Below are 17,094 nucleotides of genomic sequence, written 5' to 3' on the forward strand. Positions count from 1 at the left end.
TTGTGATTTAATAAAAAGAATTATTTTCCAAATATCAAGTTTTGTTAATGTGAGACACATTTACTAGCATTAATAGCTTAGAGGTCTGAGCCAATTCTGTTGGGGAAAATGAAGACTCACAAATACTTATTGAAAGTATTACATTATATCTATTTGCACTGAATTTCAAGGCAAATAAAAAAAAATACGACCTGACACTGTAAATACAAGTCTATTTGTAGCAGAGATACTGAAACTCTTCATTTAGATAATCTTGTAACCAATATTTACAAGTGATCTTTTCAAAGAGTTCAGGGATCTTGTATTTACATATCTTAAAGCGGAGCAGGTCAAAGAAGAAATGCTGGGTCAAAGAAAACATCAGTGTGAAAAAAAAGAAACTAACGATGGAGGAGATAGGGTTCTGAAAGCAGAATCCTAGGAAGTTTTGTTTTAAAGCAACTTTAGGGGGAAAGAGTTGACAATAATAACAACAACAAACAGAAAAAAAGGGAAAAGAGAACACTAACTTGAAAAAGAAAAGAAGAAAATGAGACACAGAGACCATACAGAAGAATGGAGACGGTGGACGGAGGTGTGAGTAAGGATGTGTATCAATCCACATTTCCTGGGAGGTTTATGTCTTTAGAAATCAGTTAAGGAGACTCAAGACCATCCTACGTAAGGTCAGAAAGCTAAAAGATATAAAGAACACATTCTTCCCTTGGTGGCATAGCACTGACCTGTAAAAGCTGTGTTGCAGTAGCTCTCTGCTCAGGATTCTTCACTAGGCACTTTTTAACAAAATCGGTGAAATCATCAGACCAGAGTTCTGGCTTCCTGAATGTTGGTGGTGGGTTTGTGGGTATCATAAAAATAGCCTAGTAAAAAATGAAATATCCAAAAGACACAGTAAGAATCACAATAACACACCAACTAAATCTCTTCATCTATCTTTCTATCAGACTCTAAATCTAAAAAACAAATGTAAGTGGTTCTAGGATTTCCAGTAAGATTACTATTCAGGAAGCAAGTCCATCTGCTACTAATGTAATCATTTCCCATTAAATTTCCTCTATTTGAATTGCAGCTCATTGAGCACATCATTCTTTATTTTATCTATTATTTTTAATCAGTCTCCAAAGAAGATTGCATTTCTAACCCTCTTACCAAACTAAGGACATTCTCTGGTTATATAGATACATTCCCCCAATTTTACTATTGCATGCCAGATTTAGTTCCCATTTCAGTTTTATATAAGTATCACTGCAGTCCAATTTCCTTTTGCAATCCAGAATATTTATTGCTGTATTTGAAATAATACTTAATAGAGGCAATACTTTTCTCTTTCCAAATATATATGTCAGTATTCCAAATGAAAAGTTTTAAAGCTAATATACCACTTTGATTTATTACTAATGATTTAATTTAGTATTAATAACTTAGTACTGATGATAATACATCCAGAAAGTTCACAGTTCAAAAGCTCTAAAAATCCTCCCTGTCATCGCTGTCCTCTCAGCTATCCAGTCACCCTTTTTCAACCCAGAGAATTAATCCCTAATGTTCTTAGCAAATCACTGTATGTAATGAATTAACTTTTCTCCTGGGCATCTAGAATTGTTCCTGATAAAATACCATTACTAAAACATCATTTCCTTTGAGAAAAGTTATTAAAGATATGAAAACAATAATAAATTTAAACCAAATGTATTAAGAACTCAATAAATACTAGCAATCATTATTTTCATTTCCACATTATATAAAAAAGACAAGAAGCAAACATGGCAATGACAAAAATTTTACAAAGCAACATTAATTTAGCCAAATTATAACTAATTGTCGTTTAATAGGTAAGCTTATATAATTATGCAATCAAAACATGTGAGATGAGGAAAAATGGCTTTTTGGCAATCAATATGCACGTGCAGTCTCCAAACATGGGCCTCACAAAGATGTGTTCGTGTGAAGCATACAAAAACTTCCTTTCGACTACAGAATTCTCTAATTCTCCAGAAGACAGGTGTATGTTTCTGTTCTATACTCAATTTTTCACCTGGCTTTTAATGGTCTTCTCTCTTCATGTGCAAACAAAATCATGTACATGAACTTATCTCCCTTCTCGTTAATGCATAAAGAAAATTAAAATGGTAATAATACAAACCATAGGAATGCTTTGAAACAAAGTCTTTACCACTGAAAGAAACTAACCATACCTATGTTTACTTCTGTTTATATATGGAGAAAACATAAAAACTGTCAACAAAAATTAACTATTTGGGGAGATAGCAATTTTAATATATTCCTTTGATACAATAAAATTGTCCTACTTTCCATTGGATTTTTATTAATTGTTCAAAAGTCACCATGAGTTCTTAGAATCTCAGAATTTGCACAGTAAAAGATATATGACAGCTCTAGCTAATTTAACTCAGTAGATAGAGCATTGGCCTGCAGACTGAAGGGTCCCAGTTTCAATTCCAGTCAGAGGCACAAGCCCAAGTTGCGGGCTCAATCCCCAGTGGTGGGCATGCAGGAGACAGCCAGCCAATCAAGATTCTCTCTCATCATTGATGTTTCTATCTCTCTCTCTCCCTCTCCCTTCCTCTCTGAAATCAATAAAAATATATTAAAAATAAAAGATATATGACAGCCCTGACTGGTTTGGCTCAGTGGATAGAGCGTCGGCCTGCGTACTGAAGGGTCCCGGGTTCAATTCCGATCAAGGGCATGTACCTTGGTTGCAGGCACATCCCCAGTAGGGAGTGTGCAGGAGGCAGCTGATCGATGTTTCTCTCTCATTGATGTTTCTAACTCTCTATTCTTTTCCCTTACTCTCTGTAAAAAAAATCAATAAAATAAATATTTTTTTAAAAAAGATATATGACAGATCATTTAGCTCAATCTTGTCATTTAACAGAAAAGAAACCAAAAATCCAGAGGGGGACTAAGTGACTTAAAAACAGCATTGGGGCTTACAAAAGAGCCTTCATTAAAAAAATTAGCAAAGCATCCTAACACATCTACTATGCTTCAAGAAGCAAGAAGGAAAAGCACAAAAGCAGGTTACTAAAACTAAACAAACAGCTATTAAGAGAATAAAGAGATGATAAATGATGATTCTGTTTCAACTTACAGGTTTTCCAGGTCCTTGTCTTATTTCCAAGTGGGGAAAAAAGCATAAGCAAGTTTTAAGCCTTCAGACAAGACAATGAGAAGAAACATCTTAAAACTTGCTACAATCACACCTGTGTCAGTCAATAAAGTTGAAGATTATTCAATCAAATATGAATTTGAAAAGGCTATTCAGTAGAGAAAACATAGTCTTTTCAATAAATGGTTCTGGAAAGACTGAAATAGAAATGAATTTGGACAACTACATTATACCACATAAAAAAATTCAACATATGTCAATGACCTATCCATAAGACCTAAAACTATAAAACCCTTAGCAGAAAATGTAGGGGGAAAGTATCATGACACTGAATTTCACAATGATATCTTGGATCTGACACCAAAAATCCAGGCAAAAAAAAAAAAATGATAAATTGGACTGCGTCAAACCCAGCAATCCCACTTTTGGAAATATATTCTAAGACTCCAGAAATACCAATCAAAACGAATATATACACCCCTATGTTCATGCAGCATTATTTACAATAGCCAAGATCTGGCAACAGCCCATACCCATCAGAAGATGAGTAGATAAAAAAGTTGTGGTACATTTACACAACAGAATACTACACTGCTGGAAAGAAGGAATTTTTATCCTTTGCAACAGTATAGATGGACCTGAATATTATTATGCTAAGCAAAATAAGTCTGTCAGAGAAAGACCAACATCACATGATCTTACTTATGTATGGAATCTAATGAATAAAATAAACTAATGAACAAAACAGAACCAGAGGCATGGATACATGAAACAGGCTGATAGATTCCAGAGGGGAGGGAGCTGGGTGAGACAGGATGATGAGATTAGCCAAAGAACATATATACACAGCCCATGGACACAGACAACAGTGTGGTGAAGGCCAGAGGGAGGGGGAGGCAGGGCCTGGGTAGAGGTGGGTATAATGGGGGACATGAACAATTTTTTAAAAATTTAAAACTTTTGTGCATCAAAGCACTATCAACAGAGGAAAAAGGTAATTCACAATGGAAGAAAATGTTTGCAAATGGGTTAATACTCAGCATATATAGAGAACTCTTACAGTTCAACAACAAAAAAACCAAACAACACAAAAAATGAGCATGGAACTTAGATATTTCTCCAAACATATACAAGTGGCCAATAAACACATGAAAAGATACTCAGCATTTAATCATTAGAGAAATGCACATCAAACCTATGACCTGAAGAGCATTATGCTAAGCGAAATAAGTCAGTTGGAGAAAGATAAATATCACATGATCTCACTCATTTGTGGAATATAATGAACAACACAAACTGATGAACAAAAACTGATCCAGAGACAGAGAATCATCGATCAGACCATCAAATCTCAGAGTGAAGGCAGGAGAGGGTGGGGGGGAAGGGGAGAGATCAACTAAAAGACTTGTATGTAAGCGTAACCAATGGACACAGACACTAGGGGGGTAGGGCACGAGCGGGGGTGGGGGGGTGTTGGGGAGGCAATGGGGGGATAAGGACACATATGTAATACCTTAATCAATAAAGAAAAAGAAAAAACATAAAAAATAAATAAAACACACACATACAACTATGAGATACCACTCACATCCATTAGCATGGTTATTGTTAAAAATAAAATTAAAAAAAAAGTGGTGGCAAAGATGTAGGACAATTGGAATCCTCACACATTGCTGGTGAAGATGAAAAATAGTGCAGCTGCTATGAAAAACAGTATGGTAATTCCTTAGAAAATTAAACACAGAATTACCATATGATCCAGCAATCCTACTCCTGGGTATACCAGTATACCCAAAAGAAGGGAAAGCAGGAACTAGAACACATATTTGTACACTCATGTTTATAGCAGCATTATTCACAATAGCCAAAAGGTAGAAGTAACCCACTGACAGATGAAGGGATAAACAAAACACACACACACACACACACACACATACACACAATGGAATAGTATTCAAACTTAGAAAGGAAGAAAATTTTGACATATGCAACAACACAGATAAACCTTGAAGACATTATATGGCGTGAAATAAGCCAGTCACAAAAGGACAAATATTGCATTGATACCTCAAGAGGTTCTTAAAATAGTCAATTCATAGAGACAAAGAGTATAGTGGTGGTTTCCAGGGGGTGTAGGGAATGGAGAGTCAGTGCTTCATGTGCACAGAATTTCAGTCGGGGAAAAGGAAAGCATCCTGGAGATGGACAGTGTGGCCGTTGTACAGCAATGTAAATGAACTTGTTTACACACCTGTACACTTAAAAATGGTTAAAAGGGTTAATTTTTATGGTATATACTTTACCACAAAAAAATATATAAGAATGAGGGGAAATGTAATGCAATAACCGAGCTCAGAAATGTTTGTGAATACCTGTTGCACACAAAGCATGGTGTTAGGCACTACACAGAGTTTAAAGATGCACAGGAAATACAGCCACTACCTAACCTAGTCTGTAATGAAAGAATAAGTAGTAAAATAATTAAAGAATACTACAATAATAGAAGAAATGATATAAGGCATAAAGAGAGGTCTTTCCCTTAGAAGAAATAACATAAGGGAAAGCGGGAGCATGGAATAAGGCTGTTGGGAGGAGCAGAGAGCAAGCTGATATGCTGTAGGGGACTAGGAAATGAGAAGATTAGAAGGGGAATGGGAATATGGAGTTTGGTCAGCAAGAAAGTATACAGCTGAAAGGTTTCTTTTTTTTCCCCTAATATATACTAATACGCTGTTAATCAGTTTGTTTATGCCCAAGAAGTAGATATTTAAAAAAACACACAAAAAAACAAAAGCCTAGAGATACTCTAAATATGGAATAAAAAAGGCAGTTAGGGGCTAGTGTAGATGTCCCAGATGAATAATAAAGAGTTCAACTAAGATGGTACCTACAGGAATGGAATGGAAGAAATTGGGTAGGAGAACCAAGAGTACATCCTAACAACATTGTTTGGGAGGGATGGAAAAGAAAGAAAAGATTACTCCAGAACTCAAGAAATGAAAAACAGACACCTTCATTACAAAAGTCACTCAGGAATTCTAACAATTCACCCTATCATTCTTTTGAAAGCCCTCTCAATATTCGGTAATTTACTATAATGTACTATTACTGGTTTCCAACTTGAAAAGTGGCCCAAAGGATTTTCTGTGGATAAAGTAGTGTAGATTCAATATTCAAGTCTATGAACTCCAGGGTAAGAATTAATCTCTGTAATACTGTATGTATCTTCTTTCAAAAAGGGAAAATTCTTTCATGGGAAAAAACATTCTTACACACCTTACAACTGATATTACATCTAAGATAGCCAGCTTTATGACACAATAAGCATCTATCAAATGAAAATATATATCAAGTACTTTTTGTGAGTTCAGAACTATGTTCTAATAAAGAAGCAGCAAACCGATAGGCCACAGGCCTATACTTCGTTTGGGCAACATCAAGCTCATAATCCCATAAGGTAAGAGCCTGCTGGAATTAGACTGATTTTTCCCAGGATGCACATTCCCTCTTTTACATGGGCCCCACCTAGCCTGGTTCAATTATCTACTCTACTTGATGGACCCTATAAGTATCTATGTAAGCCTTGCTATTACAGATTTTCAAAAATAAGATACATATCTCAGACCCACAGAGCTCACAGTCAACTGGGGGGTAGGGGGAGAGATTAACACATATGGAACAAACAGCAAACAATGGAGTGCTAGAAAACAAAACTCTTCTGTAAATAACCTAATTAATCTCAGACAGCTCCATAGTTGAAGCCGAAACCAATCTGGTTTTAAGGATGGGGAAAATGGGGTTAATATTGGCTGCTGGAAAAGGCACACAAAACCACCTGCTACTCCAAATTAAAGAATAAAATAAATTTGAACTCTCATCTCTGCAAAACAGTTCAAAGCACCTTCATAAGCCCCTATATAGACTGACCTCAAACTGCAGGTAAATGACACTAGATTGTGTAGGTAAATGTTGTTCATCTGCACTTCTGTTACAAACTGATGGATAACAACTCAGCGATTTATGTTCTTGAAGCTAATGCTCTCCTTTGAACTTTGAGACAATGAGCTGCAGCCTTATCTCCCGATAATCTTAACATATAAGGCTCACCTCAGCAGTAGCTATTAGAAACCCAAGGATAAAAAGCTTAACTCTAACTCTTATTTACCCAGTACTATCATAAAGTGCTCCTAAAATGTTCACATCCTATTCTCAAACAAGCACTGAACTGCATACAGTTCAAACAAATAAGTCTTAATATATGATCTACAAAAATGTAGAGACTTTAAAGTCTCCAGGAAAACCGCTCTACCTTTTATTTCCATTTTTTATGTTACATAATCAATAATAAACTGACAGATTTTATCAGACCTGACTCTGTTCAACTAATTTAACTGAATCATGAATCACAGAAGATCCCCTCAAGAACCTCCAGGTTTTTGTCCGAGCGGATTAGGAAACAGGCCTCTCCGCTGTAGAAAGTTTTGGCAATCAGTGGCTAGCCTTAGACTAACAATTCACTCCCTTCCTTGCCACCAACCAAATCACATGGACACACATTACAGCCATATAATTTATCTTATCTCTAACACCATTTTGATTGAAGAATGTTAGTACAATAAATGATAGGATTATCCCTGTGTTTGTTTCTATCCAATGTGTTGCTTAACTACATATTGAGCCTCGGACTAAGTTTTAAAAAGAACTTCCCTGATCACAAATAGTCTTAAGAAGCCAAGAAATGTAAGTGCCTCAGAACAAGTAATTATCTTCATGCCTGGAACTTCAGACCTTATACTCCGGGAGCATCCAGAAGACATGGCCAGAGCCAGAGCTGGGAAACTACATGCCTGAACTGTGTTATACTCTTAAGGGCGGGGGTCAGCACTATGTCTGAAGCTAAGGTGACTGGATATGTGAATGTACAGAAGCAATGAACCTGCCAGAATAACAAAGAAATCGGTGCCACTACCCACGAACCTCAGACATATGAGCAAAAGGTTATCTTCCTAACAAATTAAATGAGATAAAGGATGAGAAAGCATTTTTAAAAGCTGCAAAGAACTAAACAAACATAGCTGTTTCCTCATAGGAAACATAATAGGTAGCAAGCTACTAAGTCAAAAATATATAATTTCTGCAAAGAATAGTAATAATATATTTTAAAGACTACTGTAAGTAACAGCAAACAGTACAATGGAATGAACCCAACACTGGACCCAGATCAGAATAACCCTCTAACTGCTTGCGCAGCCTCAGTTTTTCATATAAGTGAGGAAGTTGGACTAGATATTTTTCAGGTTCCTTTTTGGGCCTAAAAGACTCTGGCACTCTAACTTCCCAGCAATCTAGGAGGTGAATACTACCTAGACAAGTACTATATGATTAGTTAGAAAGGGGATGGACATGGAGAAGGAGAGGGAAGGATGTTAATTGCTTCTGGGCCTTTTGGCTAAGATGAACTGTAAAAGGACTACTAGATGTTAATGTAAATCCAAATCCAAATTTGTGCACCACTTCCTCAAAAGCAAATCTGAAATACACGGAGCTTTCGAAGAGAATACTAAAACCTAGCATGAATATGCTGTGCTATGTAAGCACAGGTTCAGGTAGCGCAAGCATGACCTCACACTTCACTCCACTCCGGGTACAGGGACTTCAATAATCATTCATCTGCCCAATAAGGGCCAGTTTGCCTGCCTATCAACCAAATTAAGGGAAAGGGTGCAGCTGGTGCCCAGGCAGTACAGTGAATAAGAAAACCAGCTGCAGAGGTCTGAGCCAGCTCTGGATGGCACTGCATACAATATAATAGCGCCACCATTATGAGTAGCTATCTAACCCATTTTAATTCTCTTGCCCTGTTTACACATTTGAAAAATGGGAATAATAATAGTACCTGCCTCATAAGGCTCTTCTGAACTTTAAATGGGTTAATACATGTAAAATACTTAGTGAAAATGAGAAAATAAAGTAACAATGCAGAATGGTTACTTCCCATAAAAATGACAAGTATGTGGCAATAAAGATAAAAAGATAGTACAGAATCTCAAAAATTCAAAATATCTATTCACAACAGCATCTATAAGATTACGTAAGATTCTTTTTAAAAATTTATTATAAAAGTCAGTATATATTCAACTTTTAAAAATTGTATTTGTAATTGAACCAAGGCTTCATTTAAAAGCATTTAAGATGCTGCCTATACAGCCACTTCTCACATAAGCACAATTTAAATCCCAATACCTTTAATTGCATCCAGTTAAATCTTAGACGTCCCTCAAAACTGAAATTTAATGCCCTTTAAGACAATTCAAAAATATTCATAAAACATGGCTACAGAAGAAATCAAAAGTGAACATGAGCCCACACTTAATGAACTTTATCAATCCACTCTCTCTCAGATCTCCCAAATTAGAATTACTGTGTGTGTTCAGTTCAACTAACTTTTCTGAGCACATATAATGTATCCATACCTGCAAAAAGAATTTCTTTGAGAAGCTTAGAATCTAATGGGATAGGACCATACATACCAGACCATTTCAATAAAATAGTGTAAGTGCTGAAATAGGCAACAATGGGCATTAAGCTCAAAATGATGTTTAAAGAAAAACTAGACGTGAGTGAGCTTACTCCTAAAGAATGATTGAATTGATGTGGCATAGAAAACAGAAAACCATGTTCAAAGTTGTGAGGTCTGAAATACCACGGGCTCTCTGTGGGAAACTGTCTTATTTCAGGTATGGGGCAGGAAAATTACAAGATAAGCCTGGAGCATCTTAATCGGCCCTTAATGAAAGGTACCACTCAAAGAAAGGAAACACTTCCAGTCGTTCAGAACACTACAGGTTCTGAACAAAACAAGTCAGAATCTGTAGACGTTAGACCCACCCAGAGATTATGATTTAATTGATATTTCTATCTCTCTCACTCTCCCTTCCTCTCTGAAATCAATAAAAAATATTTTTAAAAAGAACAAAGTATATAAGAGCTTTGAAAGACAAAATAACTACCTAGAATGTACTAAAATGTTTCAATATAGAAATAACCAATATTGCAAAATGGGGAAAAAAAGAAAACTCTGTACAAAAGATTCATGAAATATCACTTCCTATAACTTGACTAAGATTAGAGAAATAAATTTATTCTAGTCATTAGCAGCTTTCACTTATCAGGGACAAGTTTCTAGGACAAGTTTATAAGAATATGAAATCCTATTAAAAGGTCAAAATATTATATGGAACAGTAATACCTTTACCAAAAGGCAACAGTAATTCAAATCAATACAAAGTACATCAATACCATCCACCCTTATCATATCAGGTCTATTGCTACCATGGGGCTCAGGGCAAGAAAACAGAGACCCATGGTCAAGGGCTTACCTATCTTTTATTCCCACCTCTGACTCCTGAACACCCCTGCACACACACCTTGGCTGCACTCTAATGTTCCACTACCACCCCTAGCCAGCCCTGCAATAGCTGTCTCTTGTCTATCTCTAGCTGGCACAGTTTGCTCTCACAAGGATGATCCTAGAGAAGATGCCTGCATAGGCTCAGGGCCACTTGAACAGGGAATTCTGGGATCCTGGGTACTCAGAGCATAACCTGGCATAGGGATGTAACAGGGCCAGAGCAAGGCCAGAGTAAAAACCTAAAGCACAGCTCTGAGCAAAGACTCCACTAACCCAGGTCTAGTACCTACAATTGACATAACCTTAAAATTACCATTTGGCATAAAATCACCTGACTAGAGTGAAAAAATAATGTCCCAACTTACCACCAAAATACAGACTGCGTTATCATGGAATCTATGATCGTTAATCAAATAATCAAAGCACACGTAGCAAAATGTAAAAAGGTAATAGCGATTATAAACAAGTCACTCAATCCTCAGTCATATCTAATGGTGATTGCAAAACTTAGGCAGATGCTTACAGGAAGGCCTATGAACCCAAATTGATACTAAGAACTAGGTTAAAGCTAAGCAGGCAAAGGTCAACATGGAGCTCATGTGGTTGATTTAGAATAAAATAATAAGCTAGTCCCAAGGTAACAAGAGTGGCACGCAATAAATGAGGCTCTGGCATAAGAACAGTACAATGTCCAGTACAAATCAACTTAACAAAAAGAAAGTATACATAATGAAATCAAAATAAATTATAGGTTTAAAAAACTAAAATTAATTAACAACAAAGGATATATAAAGAACAAGAAAGAAACAAGTGAAAATGATAGATCTCAGGAATTCAGTTGGACAATTTAGGAATTAAATGGTAAGTTTTAGAAGAAAAAAAAATCTGTCAACCTTGCCTGGAGAAAAGAATGCTTTCATCTACTGCTTGGGTCAACATGAGAGCCAAATAAATAAATAACTCATCAGAGTCTATCAAGAATTAGTGAAAATGATAAAAATATTAACATAGTTCCTGGCTTCACATTCTTTAAGAAAATCTTAAAATTCACAAGCAACTACTAATTCCAAATACTCAGCCAATGGTTCTCAACACTGGCTACATGTTAGATCAGAATTATACAGGGAGCTTGTAAAATTACTAGTCCCCTGGACCCAGGCCAAAAAATCTGATCCAGAAGGAGCCTAGGTATATATTTTTTTAACTCTCTAGATGAGTCTAAGATATAGCAAGGGTCCAAATTACTATATGAACTAAGGGGTATGAACTCACAGTATCTACTCCAAACTCTCATAACTTTGGGACGATTGTGAAAAACATACCATTTTCTTAGAGACTGGGAGTTCGTAGAGAAAAAGGAGAAACTATGAAAACTCACTAATTCAGGAGCCAGCTCTAGGCAACGACAACCAAACTGTTTTTCTTGAGATAGATAGATAGATAGATAGATAGATAGATAGATCGCTGTGCTTTGTATTTTACCTAAAATTCTATCAACTTGAAAGTCATTGCCCTTTAAAAAGTATGTGTAACTTCTGCTTCCAGGAAGATGGAATAGATACATCTTATTCTATCCATTAAGTACAACTAAAGACCATGGACATTTTATATACAATAAACCTAAGACTCTGAAAGGTAGAAAGAAAGCAGACCAGTTAGGGACTTGAGACCCAAGGAACATCAGTGGTGAGTTCCTGAGTTTTCTTTTTGCTTCATACTAGTATACCCCAGACATGGAGCTACAGAAACCAACAATCAGAAAAAGCCAATGGGTGCAAACAAAAGGAGCCTCCCACAGCCTGATCTCTCTAGCCAATAAACAAGAATGTGGGGACGTGATAGCGCAGAGTCTCAGCTGGACAGGAGAGGAGAGTGAGTCCAGGAGGAAACCCATACACTAGAAAATGAGGGCAGGGGGGTGGGGGTGGGGGCAAAAAATGGTCTGAATTTGAAGATCAGTTGAATTTTAGCCAAGGAAGTGAGAAGATGGAAAGATCAGAAATCAGAATTGAAACATCCAGAGAGGATTGTTAAGACTGTAAATCAGCAGTTACTTCTCATTAACACAACAGGGAAACATGAAATGAAAGAAAATCACACTAAATAGTCCTGGCTTTATCACCAGCTAACAGTGTATCATTAGCTAAGTCACTTAAATTGTCTGGGCCTTACTGCTAATTTGAGGGTTACTGACAAACTACCTCTGGTTTTCCTTTATTCCCTTCCCTTGTCCTTCCCCCAACCCCCAAACACAAATACACACACCTTCATCATTATAGGTAAAGATAAAGAAAGATAGCAAAAAAGGGCAAAGATCTGAAAAATAGATTTTCAAACCCACCTCTGCAAGCTCTAAAACCCCAGCCAGGCCTGCTGGCAATCCTCCCAGAAAAAAGCCCCAAATTCCATATTTCTCTCTTCTTTCTAACCTTTCTTCTCTCTCTCCTACCCATCAAAACTTTGATTGTTGAGTGTATCTCAGTTTCATCACACAAAGGCAACCTGATTAAGCTATTCCATATTAAGGCAAGGATGAATAATAACTTCCCAAGTTGTTTTGCTTATGAACCCAAATGAATCTATTCAGCAAAACTTCAGGCAAAGTAGAAAGGGATAATTTAGAGCAAGGAAATTAGCTTCTACCCCGATTTTAAGTTTATGATGAAGAAATGGGAGTATTTGTGGTCATTTTCCCACAAAGGCCTCCTTTTAAGTACCTCTCCTTAGGGAGAAGCCCATCATTCCTCTAACTTTCCTTAGACAATAAACCACAAAAAGATACCCAAGGCAGCTAAGAATGGCACCTTCTAGAAGTGTAAGCCTGATGGCATGTTAAAGTGGGAGACATAAGACAGAAGAAGGGCCCTAACCGGTTTGGCTCAGTGGATAGAGCGTCGGCCTGTGGACTGAAGGGTCCCAGGTTCGATTCAGGTCAAGGGCATGTACCTTGGTTGCGGGCACATCCCCAGTAGGAGGTGTGCAGGAGGCAGCTGATCAATGTTTCTCTCTCATTGATGTTTCTCTCTCATTGATGTTTCTCTCTCATTGATGTTTCTATCTCTCTATCCCTCTCCCTTCCTCTCTGTAAAAAAAATCAATAAAATATATATATATATATATATATATATATATATATATATATATATATATATAAAAGACAGAAGAAGGGTGACGTGAGGAACTATCCTGAAAACATCAGCACATACTCACCTACTAGGTCAAGGGCATTCTATTAATAGAATCCTTCAGCCTTAGTTATTTCATGCGAGACATGGAGAAAGAGGACCTACAATCTCAAAGGCTTAAGAGAAGCCTTAATATAAGGCAAGAAAATAGTCATAAAACCACATGAAGAAGTGACTACAAGTAGAGGTGCCATTAAATAAGAGAAAAACTGGAAAAGTATCACTGAAGAAGAGAAACTCCCCACCAAAAAAGGTAAAAATACAACTAAACTATTAAATGCTTTCGAGCAGGAATCAGCAAAGACCTAAATATAAGACTTGAAACAATAAATTAAGTAGAAGAAAACATAGTAAATAAACTTATGGATGTTGGCTTAAGAAAGGATTTTATCCATTTGACCTCAAAGGCAAGGGAAGCAAAAGCAGAAATAAATGAATGGCACTATATCAAACTAAAAAGCTTCTGCAAAGCAAAAGAAACCATCAACAAAACAAAAAGGCAGCCAACCTAATGGAAGAAGACATTTGCTAACAACACCTCTAATAAGAGGTTAATATCCTGCCTTTTTTTCTTGCATACCAGTTATCAGCACCTGATATGTTATAGCTTTTTGTGTGTAATTTATTCTCTCCCTCACTGTAATATAAGCACCTAAAAGATTGAAACTTTAATCCATTCACTTGCATCCCAGTGCCTAAAATGGTATTAGAGCAGTCACTCAAGAAATATGGCATGAATTAATATTTAACAAACTCACTCTCTCTCAGTTTCACTAAGATTTTTAATTTCCAAAAGGACGGATTTATATGTAATGACCCCCAAGACACCTATACAGCTTTAAAGTTTATAAATCTAGCAAAGAGGAAGACCTAGTTAGTGGCAAGGTAGAAAATATAAGCTGGCCTTCTCAGAAAAGGAAGACTTGACAGTAAATGATTAACTACCAGAAGAATAAAGTCTATAAGAGAGGTACCTCCAAATAAATACGTGAAAAACTTTATAATAAAACTATATAATTAAGCACAGAGAACAAGACTATCTTGCCAAGATTTGCTATCATTGGCAAAAATCCATATCAAGCTCAGCTTCCCCAATTCCAGATACAAATGGAACTGTGAATTTGGCAACTCACAGGAGAGAAAGACTGAAGTACAATCTGGGTTCACATTAAAGTTACCTCATTCTTCTCAACTTAGATCTGACCCAGAGGAAAATTTTTAACAGATTATGTTGGACTAGTGCCATACTATACTCAGAAAGTTCAAAATTAGCATTTTAGATGCTAACCTAAAGGATTTCTATTTTGTTTCCCTAAAACTAAAGTGGACTAAAAATAAAACATGATAAATTATGAGTATAAAATGGATTAAAGAAACATTTTGTAAAAAAAAAAAGAATTATGACACAAGTCCTTCCCTCTTATTTCATTCATGCAGTGTCTCACCCAGGCTGAACACATGGTTAACACTCACGTTGGTAAGTGATAAAAGAGCGCTGATGCTCTTCTTTCCTTTCACGGTTTTTCCAAATTTAGTGATACACAATATAGACATGTCCACCTCAGTCCTCCTAGTTATTAAACAATGCAAATAAAATTTATGTACTCACAATATTTACATATATGCATCAACCATTTTACTTTATTTCTACTATGTCACAAAGCATTGTATTAGACACAGAAGACAAAATAGAAGTTAAACATGCTGGTCTCAGTAAATTCATAATCTGGTTTAAAAAAAAAAAGTCAGGCAAGCTACAATAGAGTATGATCAATTTTATGAACTTGGGGTGCACAGGGTGCTAAGGAAGCCCAGAGGAAAAGTTCCCAGATTAGACTGTATAGAAGAGAGAAGGGAGGAAATGCAGGGAGAGAGAAATAACACTGAGCAGAGGGCAGCAGTAAGAACCTAAATGATCTACAAATGCTAGTCCGGCTAAAGGAAGGAGGATATTACACAACTAAAGAGATAGGCATAGGCCAACGCTTTGTATAACACCCTTGTAAGTCTGGGTCTTAACCGAGAGGCAACTTTTTAACATTGCTTTTTAATTGGATGATTTTAAGTAAGGAAGTAATATGATGTGTTTCATTTTAGAATGATCAATCTAGCAATATTATGAAGGATACTTTGGAAAGGGAGGGGATGAGGCTGAGCACTATTAGAATAGTTAGGATTCTGTAAAAACCCACACAAAAAAGTATGAGGTCTCAAGGAGATAAACTATAATGGGAAGAAGGGGATACATTTTAGAGATATTAAGGAAGTAGCATGGATGGGAACTGGTGAATGAGAACTTGAATTAGCTCAGTGGCAGACGAGCTGGACAGGAAGGAAAGTAATTACAAGAAATTTAGGAGGTAGTACAGATAGGACTTGATAACTGGACCGAGGGATACTCTCCACATTTCCAATGTAGCAACTGGTTGTACAGGAGTGCCATTAACCAAGGCAGAAAATACAAGAGTAAAACAAGCCTGATGAGGGGAAAAAAACAAAACCAACAAAACACAGTGAAAACAAATTTGAAGATACTGGATTTGAGGTGTCTAATGACAATTATAGAAAAGATATAATTATCTAAGTAGATAACTAGAAATGAGACTAGAGCTCAAAAACAGATGAAAGGAAAGCAGGGAGATAAGGATATCTTAGAAATCAAATGAGGAAAGAAACTTAGGAGAATAAAATGGCTAACAGCAAATATCCTTTAGTCTTTTTATACATAGTTCTGAAAGGAAGATGTGAGGCAGTGTAGCAAGAGCAGTGTGTGCCCAAAAGAAATCTGTTATTTTATTTCTTAAAATGAGAAGCTGAGCCTGTAAAGTTCCATAACAGAGAGGAAATAGGGATGTGTAGAGGATGGAAGATAAAAAGGGAGGAGCATGCCCTCTACTAAAGCTAGAACAGAGAAATAAGCTCTGAAAGTTCAGGCACATAGCTCGGCTGGAGTGGCTCAGGGGTTGAGCATCAAACCCCTCCAAAGCTGATGTCCTTAACTATCAAACTATACTTCCCCTTCTACAGATAGCTACAGAATACTTTTGGTTTACTAAATTAATTTGAAGACAGGATATTTTCTATCAGAAAATATTTCTAATTTTAGAATACAAGTGAGAGAAAACTGGAGTTTACAGATCAGAAACTTGCTAAACTACTTTTGATATGTTAAATAAGAAAACCCAGATTATTAACAATATGTCATTAAGATAGCTTACCCTTTTCTTTACACCACTAAACACAGTTTTCTTATCTGTATAAATACATACATATAACATGGTTCTTAGATTTTACCATGTATCAGAATTCCTTGGAGGGCTTGTTACAATCCAGATTGCTGAACCTCATCCAGAGTTTCAGATTTA

The 17,094-nt window shown here is 36.4% G+C and overlaps 1 protein-coding gene across 1 annotated transcript in view; it reads right to left on the minus strand.

Annotated features, from left to right (window-relative positions):
• The window catches only part of STK3 (serine/threonine kinase 3), a 214,054-nt gene that overhangs the window by 95,821 nt on the left and 101,139 nt on the right, over window positions 1-17,094 (minus strand). Inside the window, exon 7 of the mRNA XM_081111112.1 lies at window positions 723-860. Coding sequence (XP_080967238.1) covers window positions 723-860 — 138 coding nt within the window. The remainder of the gene's footprint in view (window positions 1-722; window positions 861-17,094) is intronic.

The sequence above is a fragment of the Myotis nattereri genome (genome assembly GCF_964212035.1).
Source record: "Myotis nattereri genome assembly, chromosome: 17".
NCBI lineage: Eukaryota > Metazoa > Chordata > Mammalia > Chiroptera > Vespertilionidae > Myotis > Myotis nattereri.